The 17,620-nt window shown below is 36.9% G+C and overlaps 1 protein-coding gene across 2 annotated transcripts in view; it reads left to right on the top strand.

The window, feature by feature from the left end:
- LOC149173132 (branched-chain-amino-acid aminotransferase-like protein 2) overlaps positions 1–17,620 on the top strand; it is a 381,995-nt gene that overhangs the window by 224,785 nt on the left and 139,590 nt on the right. For both annotated transcript variants that reach the window (XM_089424502.1, XM_089424501.1), the window contains 6 exons: positions 15,080–15,253; positions 15,656–15,756; positions 15,990–16,044; positions 16,168–16,254; positions 16,456–16,507; positions 17,096–17,181. In XM_089424502.1, coding sequence (XP_089280628.1) covers positions 15,080–15,253; positions 15,656–15,756; positions 15,990–16,044; positions 16,168–16,254; positions 16,456–16,507; positions 17,096–17,181 — 555 coding nt within the window. The remainder of the gene's footprint in view (positions 1–15,079; positions 15,254–15,655; positions 15,757–15,989; positions 16,045–16,167; positions 16,255–16,455; positions 16,508–17,095; positions 17,182–17,620) is intronic.

Raw genomic sequence — 17,620 nt, forward strand, 5'->3', positions numbered from 1 at the left:
AAGCCATCAAAGTCACTCAAAGATTGCACCTAGCCTGGGCCACACCAACCCTTAGCTGATTGGATTTTTTTAGCATGTTTTCTCCCCCTAACACAGGGTACAACCACAGGGCACAACCACCCCCTTGAGGTTTGATCTGAGTCGCGTCGGTGACGAGGCCCATCCTCAACTGGTTGTGCTAGTGGGACTTGACGATTATAACAATCTTTAATATAAATTAATATTTTTATTTATTTTCGTAATAATAATAATAATAATAATATTTTTATTGTAATGATTTGTGTGGTAAAAACAAATGAAGCCTTAGCCTATTCAACCACATTTAATTAATTAATTAAATATTATTGTGATAATTATCACAGATTCACAGTTAATTATCATCGGTAATTATCATGTAAATCTTCCCATTTCCAAGGCATTTTTTTCAGAGAAAAAAAACCAACATAGCTTTATATTAAGAGTATATAAAGATCATCAATACATATTCAAGATTCGGATGAGGCATAGAAATGCCCAGTGTCCCTTTCAGAAAAAGCATACAGATAGTCCATTAAGGCGATATAAGCCTATCATCCTTAGGAAAAAATAGATGTCAGATAGACCAGATCTAAACAACTCTGAAATGAGAGAAAAACATATACTACACATCTACAAAACCAGATGTTCAAAAAGCTCTACAGAGACATATCAACACTTGACGTGACAGTTCCATGTACAGATACATGCAAAATCACATAAAGAAGAAGGGGCAGAAACGCCCGGCCTTGGAAAAGAGGATCCAAAAGACATGATACTGACGATCTGGAGGGATAAAACCTCTTGCAGGAGCAAAACCCCGCAGCATCATATCGCAGACATGTTTGGCAGAGAGGCATTCTGATGAAAGGAATCATGGCAAGCCAATATACGCTGAAGAATAGCATGGAGAGGTTCCTTAGAGTCTTGGAAAATGTGTGCGTTCCTCCAGTTCCACAAGAACCAACATGTAATAATGAACAGCGATCTCCAAGATGAGGACTGTTTACTCCACCATATAAAACCTTCCTGAACAGAAGAAAATATGTTGTAAGGGAAACCAAAATATAAAGACAAATCATACCAAATATAAAGGGACGAGGGGCACTGAAAGAACATATGCAAATTTGTTTCCATGTCATTGAGGCACATGGAACATCTACTCAGACCCTGCCAGCTTCTCCTTTGAAGAATCTCCCATGTGAGATTTTTGTTCCCAAATAACAGCCAAGAGAAAATAATCATCTTTAGCGGACATGCAGCTTCCCAAAAACAGGGAGGGAAATGCGGGGGGGGACTTCCAGCAATAACGGAGATCATATCAGCATAAATATGCTTTACGCTCACAGGTTTATGGAGAGACCATATCAGACGATCCTTTGAACTTGTTCGGGTGATCCCCAAACTACCAAGTCTTGCTTTTATCGACAGCTAAAGAGGAAGCATCGATTGGGGTAAATGCAACTCCTCCCCATCATTCCAAACTGGGGAAGAGCCAGACCATTCTTTTATCAACTTATCCCATGTAAAACATCCCAGCCTATGAAGATTGCATATCAGTGGATGGGGGAACGAGAATTCCCGGGCAGGTGAGATAGAATCAAAAGCAATAAAAATATTTGATCCGGAATAAAGGTTCCAACGAAAGTTTTTTATGAAAAAAGGATGGACTTTTCTAAAGCTTTGCCATATCATCGATCCGCTTCTGATGCCAATGGACCGCCTCCTGTACCAAAATTCTATGCTCTTTCCTTTTAGATATTTCGTCTTTACAATCTTACTCCATGGCCCGTCGTCAAATATACCTCTATAGAGAGACTTGCAGAGAAGGGCATTTCCAAAAGTGCGTATGTCTAACAGACCCCATCCACCCGCCCTTTTTGGTTTTGTAATAGAGGCCATCTTGACAAGATGTATTTTGCTCTGATATGCATGACCTCCCCACAGGAAATTTGCAACCAGGCTGTTTATAGAAAGGAGGCTTCAAGATCACTCGGTTAATAGTCTGTGGAAACCCTGGTTAAGAGATTCAATCCTGTGAAGTTTGCATTCAATGGCTCGCTGTAAATTTCTGAGATGAAGTCAAAATGATCTCGTGATAATACAGTTTCGCTGAGGTAGATAGTACGCACTATGATTGGTATCAGAAATTTGCGTTTCTTTTGATGACTATGGCTCGGATACAGTGGATCGGCTTAAGAACAGTATGATCTTGTTGGCTCGCAAAACTCAGTAGGGTCATCACAAAAGACTGGATTGATATGAATGATATCACGCTTATTTTAACGTTCTGTGCCACGGTGGTTTATATACATATTCGTGATGCATGTATATACTGAAGCCCACATTCAGAAATCTGCGATCAAACTTGAATATGGCATATCTGATGGACACCCGGCTCATCATATATGGTTCGGGCCGCTCTCTGTAATAACGATGGTATCCACGTTATGAGAATCATGTGGAAACTCGTATTATAATCTTAAAGCTCTTCGCATATTTTTATGGCATCAATAATGCTCGAATTTTGTGGCTCAAATTATAACGATGGTGGAACTGATATATCTTGATTCGAATTTCAGTGCGTCGGCTTATATACAGTATGACTCCATATGCCACGACGATAAAGAACCGAGACTATGAAATGGAATCCTCAGAGTGCCGAAGTTGAAGTTGAGAAAGTTAAGGTAGGTGTATAAAGCTTAACATTTAACATTTTTAATTAATGTCAGCTGGCCCTATCAATTAATTATTATTATTTACAAATACAATATAAAAATATAAAGATGTTTACCAACACTCAAAAAAGAGATATGGTAAATAAATAAAAATATAAAGTATATATATATATATATATATTTTAATAGTTACTTCAGAGGTATGGTAAATAAATAAAACTATTTTTTTTTATAATATTTATTCCATAGACCTCTTTCTATTTAAGAAAACTTTAAAAAGAGATATTATTTAAGTGAAACCTATTGGCCGAATACCAAGGGGCAAATAATTATTAATATCATGGACCAAATACCATATTTATAAAAGAAGTATGGTAAATAAATAAATATAAAAAAGGTATAAAAATGTATGGTAATTAAATAAATATATATCAAATAGGATTAAACATCAACATTTAATTATATACCAAGCCTATGGGCCAAATACCATGGTAAATAAAAGATATATGATAATAAATAAAAACATAAATAAATCAGAGATATGGTAAATAAATAAAACCTCTTTTTATGTTTACTCCATAAATCTTTTTATACTTACTAACATTAAAAAAGAGGTTTTATTTAGGTGAAGCCTATGGGCCAAATTATTATTAATATTATGCAAAAAAAATATGAACCCTAATATTAATGTTAAAAGATTAATATTATTATTAAATCTAATATTCATATTAATATATTATAATATTAATATTATTAAATTTAATAACTTTGAGTTAATACAATATTAAATTTGGTATATTATTATATATATTAATGTATTATGATATATATTAACTCTAGATATACATGGGAGGGAAGAACAAAGACATAGAGTGATAGAGGTGGAGATATAGGGGGGGGACAAGGGAGAGATGGAGATAAATTGAAGGAGAGGGGAGAGGAGGAATGAAGATAGAGAGCTAGAGTATAATGAGAGAGGGAGAGGAGGAATGAAGATAGAGAGCTGGAGTGTAGTGAGAGAGGTAGAGAAGGGTAAAATAGGGAGAGGGAGACACACAGATTGTTGAAAATAGAAACAAGAAATGTTAAAAATAACATCTAGAAATTCTAATTTAATTTGTCCTTGAATTAAATTAGGGATTAAATTGTAATTCTATTTTCAAAGCAGCTTGTAGCAGTTAACTAAGTTAAGTTGACTTAGTTGGCTTAGTAAATTTGAGTTGGAAGTCTATCTAGAATCATGTAGAGTGATCCTTAAATTTTAGGGACCTAGGTTGAGTTATTATTGAGTTGTAATTATTTAATTCAGTTTAATCGAGTTAAATTTAGTTAAATTAGTTCTAATTGTTGGAGGAACTAGTGAGTGGTCAAGTGAGTTAAATTGGATTTAATTCACATGCAGTGATGAATCAGATAACTGATAAATCACCCAAAATAGCTTATGCATGTCAGTTCGCATGAAGACTTAGTTGAGATTAGAGTTCAAGGACAATGTACTATCAGTTGTATAATTTTCCGAGTTGTACAGATGGTGCATGTAATCAGTAGAAGACCTATGATGGATTGCACAGTTGTGGTGAGGGATTTTCCCAATTAAATATGGGCTAATTCCCTTAGGGATTGCGCACAGAAGTAGGGGCCCAGAAGGCTAGGAATTTGGTTAAGTATTGGCCAAAGGCAGTCAGTCAAGCAGAGGATAGGAAATACTTGTGCAGGTTGAGTAGAGCATATTGTATTCATCCAAGGCTTGCCTAGGAAGCAGAGAGATAGATTGTATTTGTGTAGGAATTGTTCGGGTTGAACTAACATTGTATTTTCTTCTCAAATTTTCTGCTTACTGCAATATAGATAGTCAGGATTTTGGGCAGTTGCTTTCCTTAGAAAAATATTGTGTTATGTGCAATTGAAATTCTTCATTTTCTACTTATTGTTTTCATTGATCAATTTTGGTTTTCGCTTAAGAGTAGAGTAGATCCTTGTCTTGTGTTTTAGCATATCATATAAACTGTTGAATCTATAGTAAAAATCTACAAGGTATTAGAGCAAGATTTTTTTGGGCGGTGAGTTTGCATAGAAAATCTTAAATTTTTTCGAAAACAAATAGCAGATTTGGATTCTTTGCGAAAAATTACCCAAATTAAAAAAAATCGGCCGAATTAGAGTTCGGATAAGGGAGATATAGCTAATTTAAAATCAACTATTTTTTCAGAAAATTTTGTGATGGCGGTACTGTTAAATTATGGTATGTTCTATGCTTTGAGCAGTTTACTTCTTTGTATTATTATTATACACAGATTAAGAATCACATGTACAGTAAGTAAAGTGCAGATAGAACATTAAATGATCGACAGAAAACAAGCCAAGACAAGAGACACAAGATGTGGCGACTAGCCAGGGATAAACCCCAATGTGGGGAAACCCTTTGATCAAATCTTCCTTTATCTTCAATAATTTAGCAGAGAGAAATAGTACATAAATCTGATTTACATCAGTAGCAATAAACCCTAGATCAGCCAAACTAGGGCAGACAATATCTTGCAAACCGATCGTTAGATCGGCTTGATTCCTTCACCAAAATGTACGGCCTTCAGAGGAGAGTCAGTTCCACCTACAACGTAGTTCTGAGAGAGAGTCTGATGGTCAAAGTTGGTCAAACTTCCGATTTGCAGTTGCAGCCCTAAATTCTGCGTCTTCTTTCCACACGTGTGAGAGTAGAGTCCCTTTCTGTGTAGTAGGAGAAGAGCCTCTTTTCTGCGCAGGAGAGAGAGAGATGTGATGAGATGAGAGTGTGCAAATGAAGAAAAGTCCTCTTGTATTTATACACAAATGTTGATGATGAATAGATGCGTCTGTTGGGCTTCTGAGCCTACATGAGTTGTTGGTCGGCTTGATAATTATTCCATAATCAAAATAAATTCATATCTCCATAAATACTTATTGGAATTGGATGATTTTTAGATCAATCCTACACCTCTCGATGAGAGGAATCTAATAAAAATATTATCAACCATGAATAAGATGACCCACATGGAGTTTGGCCCTAGTTGCCAATTTTAACACTCCCTCTCAACTAGGGAGAACTTCATCTGCAATCCGTCAGACTATCCTCTCTCCTTCTCTCTCCTTCTAGGCTCAATCCATTAGAACTTTTTCCATAGGGATATAACAACATACTTGGAGAGAGAGAGAGAGAGTGATGGGGGAAGAGAGAGGATTGGAGGGCAAAGAGAGAGAGAGAGAGAGAGGAGAGAGGGAGGTAGGAGAGAAAGGGTTAGAGGAAGTATGAGAGAGCAAACTTGAGAGAGAGGAGGAGAGATGGAGGGAGAGAGGAGGAGTGATAGAGGGATAGGGAGATGGAGTTGGAGGGGGAGAGAGGAGGGAAAGAAGAAATACATAGAGAGTGAGAAGTGGAAAGAGAGAGGGAGTAACAAGGGAGAGATGGAGAGAGAGTGTGTATGTTTGGGGGTGAGATAAAGAGACAAAGAAGGAGAGATGGAGAGAATGGGGGATGTTAGCACTGCTATACGAGGGGATAAAAAAGGATCCATGCATGCTGTTGAAATCCTCAAATTTTGGCTATAAGCCTTCCACCGATTGAAAATATTGCAAGAGGAAAGCCCTTTGGAGGGCAGAAATACACTATCGGGAGGCGAAAATACCCCAAAAACCATGTAAAAATCAAACTACAGGCTTAAGGGTCTGCTTTCATCTCAGCCGTTGGATCTGGCCGATCTGTGGTCTAGATCGCGTCGGCATATCGCAAGTCGGGGGAGGCAGTGGCAGCGACATGATACATCGCCGATGAGCGATCGCCGATATCGCTATCGGCGTATCGCAATGGAGGACTTACCAAAGGGGCTTTATTATTCATCGATGAGCGATCGCCGATATCGCATCGGCGAGTTGCAATGGAGCATGGCCTTTTGCATATATGAGCGTTCGCCGATGGGCCGGACCCGATGGCGGTATGAATTCTTTTTAATAGATTATCGGGTCCAGAGCAATATCGGCAATATCAAAGAAATCGGGGCTTTTATGTTTTGTGTTCGCCGATGGGCCGGGCCCGACGGTGTATTAACTCCTTTTGATAGATTATCGGGTCCGCAGCGAGGCCTTCACATATGATATGCTTCCGACCCGATAAGCCGGACCCGATATTTTATGGATCATTTCTTATAATATTTCAAATCCGCGCTTAGGCCATTTTCAATGGTTTTGGGCGCATTTTCTGTGTATAAGGAAATATTAAGAAATATAAAGGAAGCTTGGGCGAGCGCCGATAGCGATGAAGCCCGGACCCGATGGGGTCCGGGAAGTAAAATATATATATTTTTATGTCCGCCAAAGGTGAATTTCTCATGTTTTGCAGCATTTCTTATGTATTTTCAAATATAAAGAAACAGAGGGATTGGCCGGCTATCATATGCATTGCGACCCGAAAGGCGGACCCGATAGAGACAATATGCATGTATGAACCTTTTGAAGTCCGAAAGGGACCGGTGCAGGGATTTCATAGGAACGACGGCCACTCCATTGCAGGTTCAGGCGCCAAGCCATCCGTAGCAGAGTCTTGCAGTCATGATACACACCAGAAGAAGGATTCGGCGGAGAAGCGGCGGCCGGCAAACAGAGCCCGGAAAGGGAAGGAGAACGGCCACTACACGCCTCAACCCAAACCAAACGAAATCATGGAGCATTAACGGCCCTGCCAGTGCAGCAGTCATCCTAACAAACATAATGGGGCATCTTTGGCATGAGGGAGCTCCCATGCATCACAGCAGGCCGCCCAAAGCATCTAAGTATGGTTATTCCTCTGTCAGAAGAGAAAAACCTCCGAGCCATACCTGCCTATTGAGGGAATCAAACGGTTATGGGACAGATCAGACAAGTCCAAGACTCCGAGCCTTCTAGAGAGCTCAGGAGCATTGTAAAGGGCCTATAAAGGGCAGAAAACTAAATGTAACAAGGGTTCAACTTTTGGAGATTATTCCTCCCCTGTTCCTTCAAGCTTCTCATCTGCAGTCTTTAGTAATACAAGCTTCTTTTGCTGTTACATGTTTAATGTCCATTTCTCTTCTGTTCTATGCTTGCACTTGAACAATTTGTTCAGGTTTTCTGTGTGTTTAAGGCCAGATAACTGTCATCTTATCTCTGCTTTGATATATTAGATTTGCAAGCTTCTTTGCTGCCTATGGCTAGCCATTTATATGTGTGATTATATGTGCATCTGCCAGTATAGTCAGTACGATTCGCCCTCTGAAGCACTGCACTTCGTATGGCCAAAGTGCTATACTAAACGCGCTTCGGAGATTTCGAAACGTGTTTCGGAGGGACGCTTACGGAATTTCCAGGAAGCGTCCATATCAGCCCGAAACGCGTTTCGGAATTTTGGAACCGCGCTTCCAGGGACGCTTCCTGGACGCATCCGTACCATATGCGCTTTGGGCATTAGGTCCGGGGGGGGATGTTTCCTACAACATTGGTCTATCATTCCTTTGCGATCTCTTGAAAACTCACCTCCTTGCCCGCATAAAAAAGGACTGAATAAACTTGGAATATCAACGATCTTGAAAGAGGCCTAAAGCGCCCAAGAGCACACCAGTGCATCCATTGCCATGAATTGTCTTATGCGACTACAATGACTCTCCATAATCTTGGGTGTCGAGAGCCTCAGATATGATCTAAAGCTTGATGGAGACAACATTGAGTGCGAAACCTGCAAAAACCCTAGTGATTCTCATCTCAGCGTCATATGTTTTGCCCTGTGTTTCGGGCGATGTTTCCATTTTTTAGGGGTAACGTTTCCAACCATACATGTTTTGGAAACTTCTAGACATTTTGACATTTTGTGCACATTAGCATTGAATGCCTCATTGTTGCGTATCTGATAAGCCCTAACTTATAGTAGCCTACTTCTTGGTTTGAGTATAGAGTATTTGAACCCTATTGTAGAACACCTAGGCCATCTTAGGCCTTGTCGATACTTTATCCAACAATAGACCTTCTACTCATCACCTTGAGCCCTAGTGTTAGAGCATCTTTCTAGGTGATTTAGGGAAGCCTCCCTTGTGGTTTAAATCCAATAAAGAGCAGTAGAAAGTTTGTTGAGGTGACAATGGAAACCCTTTCTGTTGTTGCCATAAGGTTTGGCCTCGCCCAATGAGGCTTTGCATTGAGGTTGCTAGATTTTGCGTCAACATCTTTGGCATCGTTGCCATGAAGGATTTGAGTCCACTGCCTTGAAAATCAAAGTCTATGCTTCAAATAATTTTGGTTAGAGTATCTCAAAGCCTATGATATAACCTCTCATTTGGCAACTCCTTAATCATGAAGCATGAGAAGCCTAATCTTGTCCTCAAATATCAAAGACGAACTGAAGATTTTGTCCTTGACAAAATCAACATGGTTGTTACCATAAAGCCTTAGCTCCATTACACCATGTCTCCCTTTGACCTAGATGGGATATTAGGGTGCTCTCATCCCATGCCTAAAAACCACAAGTGGTTGCCACTTTTTCATGGGTGTGCCTTTGACGATCCTAATAGGAACTTGAGAGACTTTGAAATTGCTTGTTCTTCTCACCTAAGTAAAGGGGTAGAAGATGATGTGCTAATGATACTTTTTTCTCTATCGTTGAGTGGGTATGCTAAGGAATGCTTTTAAACTCTCTTGAACAAGTGTACACACTTATGGAATGATTTTGTAGATGTCTTCTCTTTTAGATGGATTGAGAAAAGAGACAACGTAGATTTATGCAAAGATTTCCTCTTAGTAAAGAAAAAAGCTTTTGAAGGATTAGGAGTTCAACCAAAGGTTTAACCATTTAGTAGCCATAATACCTAAAAAGTTTAAACCTCTTGATGAGCTAATCCTTTCAACATACTTATAGGCATTTGAGGGATAAGTATCATATCACCTTAGGAATAAAGATCTTGTAGCAACCACACAAGCCCAGGGCAATGCAATTAGGATATATGACCATATGAAGCCTAAGCCTCTTGAGCCTTAAATGATTTATGTTTCCTCAAATGACTTTATCGAAGAAGCCAAGCACATATTTCGAGAATGGATGCCGATTGTGATGAAAAAGTATATAGCCATTGTTGCCAGATTAACAAGATTGAATAAGATAAAAGCAAGGGGTAGTAGCTTTCCCATGAGGATCTAGAGGATCAGGATGCAGATGAAAATAATGAAATTGATTCCCCTATTGTGTTGTACACCCAAAAATTTGATGAAGGGCACCCCCTTTCTTCATGCCCCTTGAAGTTAACGACTTCTTGTTACATAATTGCATGCTTCATTTGAGGACATGAACTAATTTAATGCCTCTGAAAATCATGAAGCAATTAGAATCAAAAGTTACAAGACCATACAAAAACTTATGTGGAATTGACTCAAGGGTTGTTGAAGTATGTGGGATAATAGAAAATTTATATACCTTTTTACATGGACATCTTGAAAATAGAATATCTATGAATGCTATTGTAATTGATAATCTTGATGCATGGTGGATGTTGTTTTCTAGGGAGTGGGTTGCTAACTTGGGGCATAACCCAAAGGGACATGTCATACATACAGACCCCTCAGGAAAGAATTCCTATGCCCTAACCTTTAGGTAACCACCAACGTGGCCTTTAGTAGAATATCCTACAAGCCTTAAATTATAGCAGCATGCTTTTTGGTCTAAATATAGAGTATTTGAACCCTAGCCTAGAACACCTAGGCCATCATAGGCCTTGCTGATACTCTATCCAACAATAGACATTTTACTCATCACCTTGAGCCCAAGTGTTAGAACATCTTTTTAGGTGATTTAAGGAAGCCTCCCTTGTGGTTTAATTCCACTAAAGAGGAGGATAAAGCTTTTTGAGGTGAGAGTGGCAACTCTTTCTCTTGTTTCCATAAGTTTTGGCCTTGGCCAGTGAGGCTTTGCACCAGGTCTGCAAGATTTTGCAACAACAATCCCCAAGAGATGATTTCCATAGTTTTCACAATCGTGGTATTCATATGTTTTATTAGAATTGGACCGAAAATGGTGGAACTAGCTGGTCCGACTAGTTTGACCCCCAAACTGGTCTAGTTCGAGGTCTGGAATTAGAAATGGTTGTTTCAATATCAAACTTTTTTTCACCGAACTGGTTGGTTCTGTGCAATGAGACCAAGGATGTTCCAAACAATATTAAAAAAAAAGAAAAAGAGTAGGACAACCTAATATTCAAGCCTAAGGCCCTACTATTCCTATGCAATTAATGGTAATGTTAAATTCTTAAAGTAAAAATGACATTCTCCTTTATGTTTCATACTTAAATTTTTAAATTTACCATTAACTGACTTAGGATGTTTGAGAGTGGTTATGACCTTATTGGATTTCAACCGGAGAAAGTAGAATTTTATATCCCACTCAAAATCCAGCAAACTTAATACTTTTTTGGATTTTAGGATTGGGGGTATTGCAAAGTTTCCATTGGATTTTGTCATGTTCATGGGTAGGGAACTAGCATTTACTCAAGAGCACCAAGTCCTCTATGTACCTTGATGTTAGTGGCATTGATTGTTGAACTCCTCTATCATGACCCTAGTAAAAATGTACCCATCATTAAATTAAAATCTTGACTTCACTTGTTAAGCTTTTTCTATCTTATTTTAATGCTTAAAGGGTGACATTGATGATGAAGATCACACTATAGGCAATGCTTTTGATGATTGAGCCAAGAGGCTCATTCTACAATCTAGTATGAGGGCCATGTGTAAGTATGTCTCGTCCTCAAAAAATAATAAAAATAATTTTCACTACTGACAGCGAAAACAAAAAATAAAAATTAAATAACCGTATGAATAACCAATTAAAAATTGATTAACACAACAATTATTGAGCCGAGAGCCTCATTGAGCCGGGAGGCTCATTCTACAATCCAGTGTGAGGGCCATGTGTAAGTATTTCATGTCCTCAAAAAATAATAAATATAAGTTTCACTAATATTGGCCAAAACAAAAAATAAAAACTAAATAACCATATAAATAACCAATCAAAAATCGATTAACACAACAATTAACTAAGTTGTTGATATTTCACTTTCACTCTTCAAGTAATAAATAAATTATTTCGATGTCTATCTTAAATAATATAATTTTATAAACTTCCAGAGATAAAGTAAAAAAAATCTATTTCTCTTATAAATATCTCAATATAGAACTTAAATAAAATGTTTGAATATCCATATTTACTAATATATTTCAATATGAACACAATATATATATATATATATATATATATATATATATATAATGTGTGTGTATATATGTGTATTAATGTTTACCTTGGTAAAATATTTCAATGCTCAAAAGGAAAAAGTAATTAAAATTAAACTAATTTACTTACTAACTTACTCCTTAATAATAGGAAAATGTGTACTCATTCAATTTTTAATATAAAATATCAATAATGATAAAATATTCAGAAATACAATTTATGAAAAATTACCACTATAGATCTATCTTAATCACATATTTACCAAGCACTAAATGGGATTAAATCTATTGATGTGTAAATCCTTTTTCAAGTTTGAGATTTGATCCCTCTTGGCTCTTGGTAGATCCGTGGTTAAGATGGATCTATACTGGTATCTAGGTATTTGCTGAAGTGTGACTTTTTTGGATGCTAGGGGCCATCTAGGTAGGGTATGTTGTTGATGTATTTTTGGTTCAGAGATGGATTGCACTCAGTGATATTTTGCTTATATGCACCCTTACATCCTATATAAATGATAACTTTTGCATATTAGTTTATAAATGGTTTGGATTCATATGGATGCACATGAATCTATATGTTTTTCTAAAATTGGAATGTTTTACGTATTTTTGGTCAACTGGTTTTTTGGCCTAAGATTTTTACCAATTCTGGTCCAGTTCTGACATGTTCCTGGTTCGGGGGGTCTACCAGTTTAGTCAACAGTTCGATTTCGATAACATTGGTATCCATGCCATCATAAACCTCTCTTAAGAAAGATTTTCCCATGTCAGTACTTTAGAGAAGCTCAAATGCATCTGGCTGCTAGTAACCCCACTGCTGATTCACCAAGCAATGTGGTCCAGGGATTAACTTGAGCGAGTAACAAAGGACTCAGAAAACATTATACGATTAACTTGAGCGAGTAACAAAGGACTCAGAAAACATTATACAATTAACTTGAGCGAGTAACAAAGGACTCAGAAAACATTATACGTTGAGTATGTAATCAAATGTAGTGTATTATTAATATGGATCCCAAAGGTCAGGTAGTTAAACCACCTAACTATTTAGTGGTGCTATAAATAAGTCCAGGGATTAACTTGAGCGAGTAACAAAGGACTCAGCAAACATTATACGTTGAGTATGTAATGAAATGTAGTGTATTATTAATGTTGATCCCAAAGGTCAGGTAGTTAAACCACCTAACCATTTAGTGGTGCTATAAATAAGTCATATTTGATGAACTATAGGTGGAGAGATGTGTGCTACAACATGAGTAATTTAATAATTGTTGTATTTTCTCTCTTGACATCACTGCAACCTATTCTCCTATAATATATAATATGAATTATATGAATGCCTAAGTTTTCTTCAAGAACGAAGCAATACTTTCAAGTGCAGAGGCTGTTGGGGGGACTATTTTATAAAAGATCAAGTTGCCAGTAGACATTAACCTAGTAATTGGTTGACTTGTCAATGGAAGCTACCCTTCTGACCTGGTGGACCTATTCTATACTGTCAATCTGCATTGAGGTCGATGATAGTTGTTAGCTATGTAACTATCAAGGTAACTGCTCCAATAACATCCCAGTTGGCAATAAAATATATACTCTGAAATATAGCTCATGGATACATCATTAATATTTTCAGAATATCTATTGGCGCATCCCCTAATGATGGACTCACTTGGTAGTCCGAAACGTTGGGTTCATAAAACTCTATAACAGGTCATTCCTCCTCTATCAAAAAAAAATAAAAATAAAAATAATACATTAAATGGGGAAAGACATAACACTTTCTGTACCCGTGTACTCATAAGTCTCTTTTGCATTTTTTCTTCTTGTTATCATAATTCATGTGTCTCTCATCATAGATATTAACCTAGTAATTGGTTGACTTGTCAATGGAAGTTACCCTTCTGACGTAGTTGACGTATTCTAGAATGTTAACCTGCATTGAGGTCGATGATAGTTGTTAGCTATGTAACTATCAAGGTAACTGCACCAATAACATCCCAGTTGGCAATAAAAATAATACATTATATGGGGAAAGACATAACACTTTCTGTACCCGTGTACTCATATACCTCTTTTGCAATCTTTCTTCTTGTTATCATGATTCATGTGTCTCTTATCTGTGATCTGTTTTGAATATGACCATGATTGCCTACATCCACCTAGTAGGAAAATTCGGGCATATTGGCCTTTGCTGTTTAGAAGTTTGCGAGCAATATGAAATTTGGAAAATTTCCCATACGGTGTGATATGGATGCATCGGTTTATGGGGTGCCATCTATGCAAAGACTGGAAGCATTTCCCTTATTCACTGTCTTGTTGCCATCCAGGAATGTCATCATTACTCTCTCAGTTCCTCCCAAATGTCATGAATGTTTATTGTTACGTTGCCGTTTGTCATGTGTATGTAGTGGGAAACTATAATCTATTGCAACTCCGGACCTATTTCTGAATTGCTCATTGTTGTTGAGCTATGTGGATCTATCTATAGCTGGAATGGTCGGTGGTTGTGCGTGGGATTTTGATTGCTGTCTACCACATTAATATTCTCAATGTCTTATGGATATTTTTGGGTATTTGGTTAACTTTAAGTATTTGCAGCCAAGGCTTGTTTTAGACTTTAGTATATTATGTGGTCTGTTATGGAAATCTAAAGGCTAAAGGTATATGGTTGAAAGTAGAGTGATGGCTGAAGTAATCAATCAAGGAATGATAGTCAAACACAGGTAGCCATGGCCAGGATTTTGGAAGGTTTGTGTATCTTTTAAATTTTCTAAAATTTGAAAGAAAATACATGTTTTCTATAAAATGCATAGTTCCGTATTTGAGTCCTACCGTTATTTTATGTCACATATATCTTCTGTACCAAAACGTATTCATGTTTGTATTCTTATTCAAATCTTATTGCGACGCCCTCCACACACACTAGGATTTGCCATGGTGCCAATTAGCCACCCATAACCTATATCTGACAAATTATTCACTTTTGTTTCCTTTTACTGATGTGCTTCTTTGTTTTGTTTTGTAATTTATTTGGTGTTCATGCAGCCTCTAATTAATTCATACTTTTCTGTATCGACTTGATACAGTGAGATGTTCGAGAGCAATATTACTGACTTTGGTGTTTGTCCTTTGATCAGCCTTTTCCATTCAAGCTTTATACTTTGTTGGAGCAATGCCTTCCTTTCTACAACTTACTGAGGCGCCATGCTCTACGGCCTGATGTGTCAGTGCAAGCAACTCTTCCTGTTCCAACAAATGAGCAGATACTTGTTTGGGTTGGCGATGAGCTGCTTCCTCGTGAAGATGCAAAGGTGGTTTTACAATTTTGACTCTTTTTTAGTTTAAATATCATGAAGTCTTGATTCAAGGAGTAATTTTCTTGATTTGAGATCTATATTTGAAGTTGTTAGTAAGTTATTTGCATATGAATTTGAATTATGAAATCTGTAAAAGATAGAACTCTTGAAACTGCCAGTTTTCATTCTGTGATAGTTTACACATCTGTGCATGCACTCTCCCTTTTCCTTTTCGTGTTGCAAATTCTGTTATATATATTTTGTGGCATATTTTAATATTCAAGCCAAATCTCTCTTCTAGGATGAATTACATTTCCGCTGTCTGTTTAGATACCCTTATTTAGTAATTTCGTTTATAATCTTTCCCATCTTCTTTAGTACGAGCTGAGAAGCTTAATGGCCTTCTTGTTTCCATAGGTATCTGTATTTGATTCAATTGTCCAAGGTGGTGATGGAGTTTGGGAGGGACTTCGGGTCTACAATGGAAAAGTTTTCAAGTTGGACGAGCATTTGGACAGGTTTGTGACTAACATCCACAAATTCAAATTGTAAAGCCTCTATATTTGGATAAACATTAATTTTGTGAACAAAATATCTCTTAAAGGACACAAAATAAATTGATCTCTATTCATTATATATTGGAGATGCTACGTTTATTGTACATTATTATATGAAAAGGTGAATCTGATAATGAATTTCACTTCCCCTTAAATTAAATGATTACACTATGATTAATTGTTGTTTTGAACAGGTTGTCTGATTCTGCAAAAGCAATGGCTTTTGTAAATGTACCCGAACGTAATGAGGCATGTTTCTGATTCATTATTACTTAGACCTACTAGCGCTCATTGTGAGAGGAATTTAGAAGCTTCAACAGGCCATTGCTTTTCTACATGTTTTCTTTTTAGCTTTTGATGCAATATTTGCAGATAAAGCGAGCAACTTTTACAACACTCATTTCAAATGGAATGCGAGATAATGCTCATATCAGGCTCACTTTGACCCGTGGGAAAAAGGCAAGTTTGCTATTCTTTATGTAAATATTGGCTGTGAATGGCCAATACTAAAGTAAAAATTGAAGATGATGGAAAAGATACATTTGTAAACCAATATTCACCCTTTCATAATCTAAAACAGTTTCGAGCATTGTTTAGTGATGCTATAATCTCAAATTCTTTATGTTTCTGTGACGTTGTGAGTTTGACAATATTATGCAGGTGACCTCAGGGATGAGCCCTGCATTCAATATGTATGGATGTACTTTGATAGGTAATGATTTGACCTCACATTTCTGCTAAATCTTATAACCATAAAAGATGAACTACTCACCACATGGTTAACATTAGACAGGATAAAATGCATTTTGGGCTTAAATATATATGAAAAGGAAGACTGTTTTCATAAATATTTATTCAATTTTCAGTGTCTATCAAATTATTGTACTAAATTTTCTTCTGTACCTTATATTTTTCTATTCTGTTTTCCAGTTGGGAAAAAATGGTTAATATTGAAAAGAAATGAACTGAGAGGCTTACAAAATAAATTTTAGATTTGCTTGATTGATAAATAGAAAATGTTGAATTCTCTAGGTTTTCTTATTTAGACAGAAATTATGGTATAGTAAAAATAATCATATCTTTTTGGTGAATGTATCGAGTGCAAAGTATGACCACTTAACCTATTATCTGGAATGAACTGTCTAGACTCTAGAGATATTTTATCACAATAGCTTTTACTGCCTAATATACATGTCAACATCTGTCTTCTCAAGGTGGACTGCAAAGACTCTTCAAGATAAGTGGAGAATTCACAAGTTTCAATGTTTTTTAGCTATGATTTGGATTGTTGAAATTGCAGTTCTGGCTGAGTGGAAGCCACCTGTCTATGACAATGCTGGTGGAATTTCCTTGATAACAGCTTCGACACGCCGCAATTCTCCAAATGTAAGTTTTACTTTGATTTGTTTTATTCCTTTACTTTCAGAGTGTGAAAGAGGGTACTCAGTATGATAGAATGTCTGCAAATTTTCTTCTACTGTCTATGACCAGTGACTATATGTAGATATGCATATCAAAATCACCATTCTCAAATCAAAACTAATAGACCTCAATTTTAACAGCTTCCCAACTACCTCTTATTATAGGGACAGCTCTAGTCAGCTCTTTACTTGCTAGCTAATTTATCAATATCAACACTTCTGTTATTACACTGCACATTTAAGGTTACAACTTATGAACCAGTGGATAGAAGACATGTAACCCCAAAACCAGGAAGCTTATTCAAACCTTTTGTTGGGATTGCTGATCCTTTACTAGGACGAGGTTCTTCTTTCAAACTGCTCCAAAATAATTTTCTTAGTATTGACAAAACATGCCCACAATG

Source organism: Pinus tabuliformis, chromosome 4_2, assembly GCF_031772625.1.
Source record: "Pinus tabuliformis cultivar Carrire ecotype Pingquan chromosome 4_2, CPIR1, whole genome shotgun sequence".
NCBI classification, from domain to species: Eukaryota; Viridiplantae; Streptophyta; class Pinopsida; order Pinales; family Pinaceae; genus Pinus; species Pinus tabuliformis.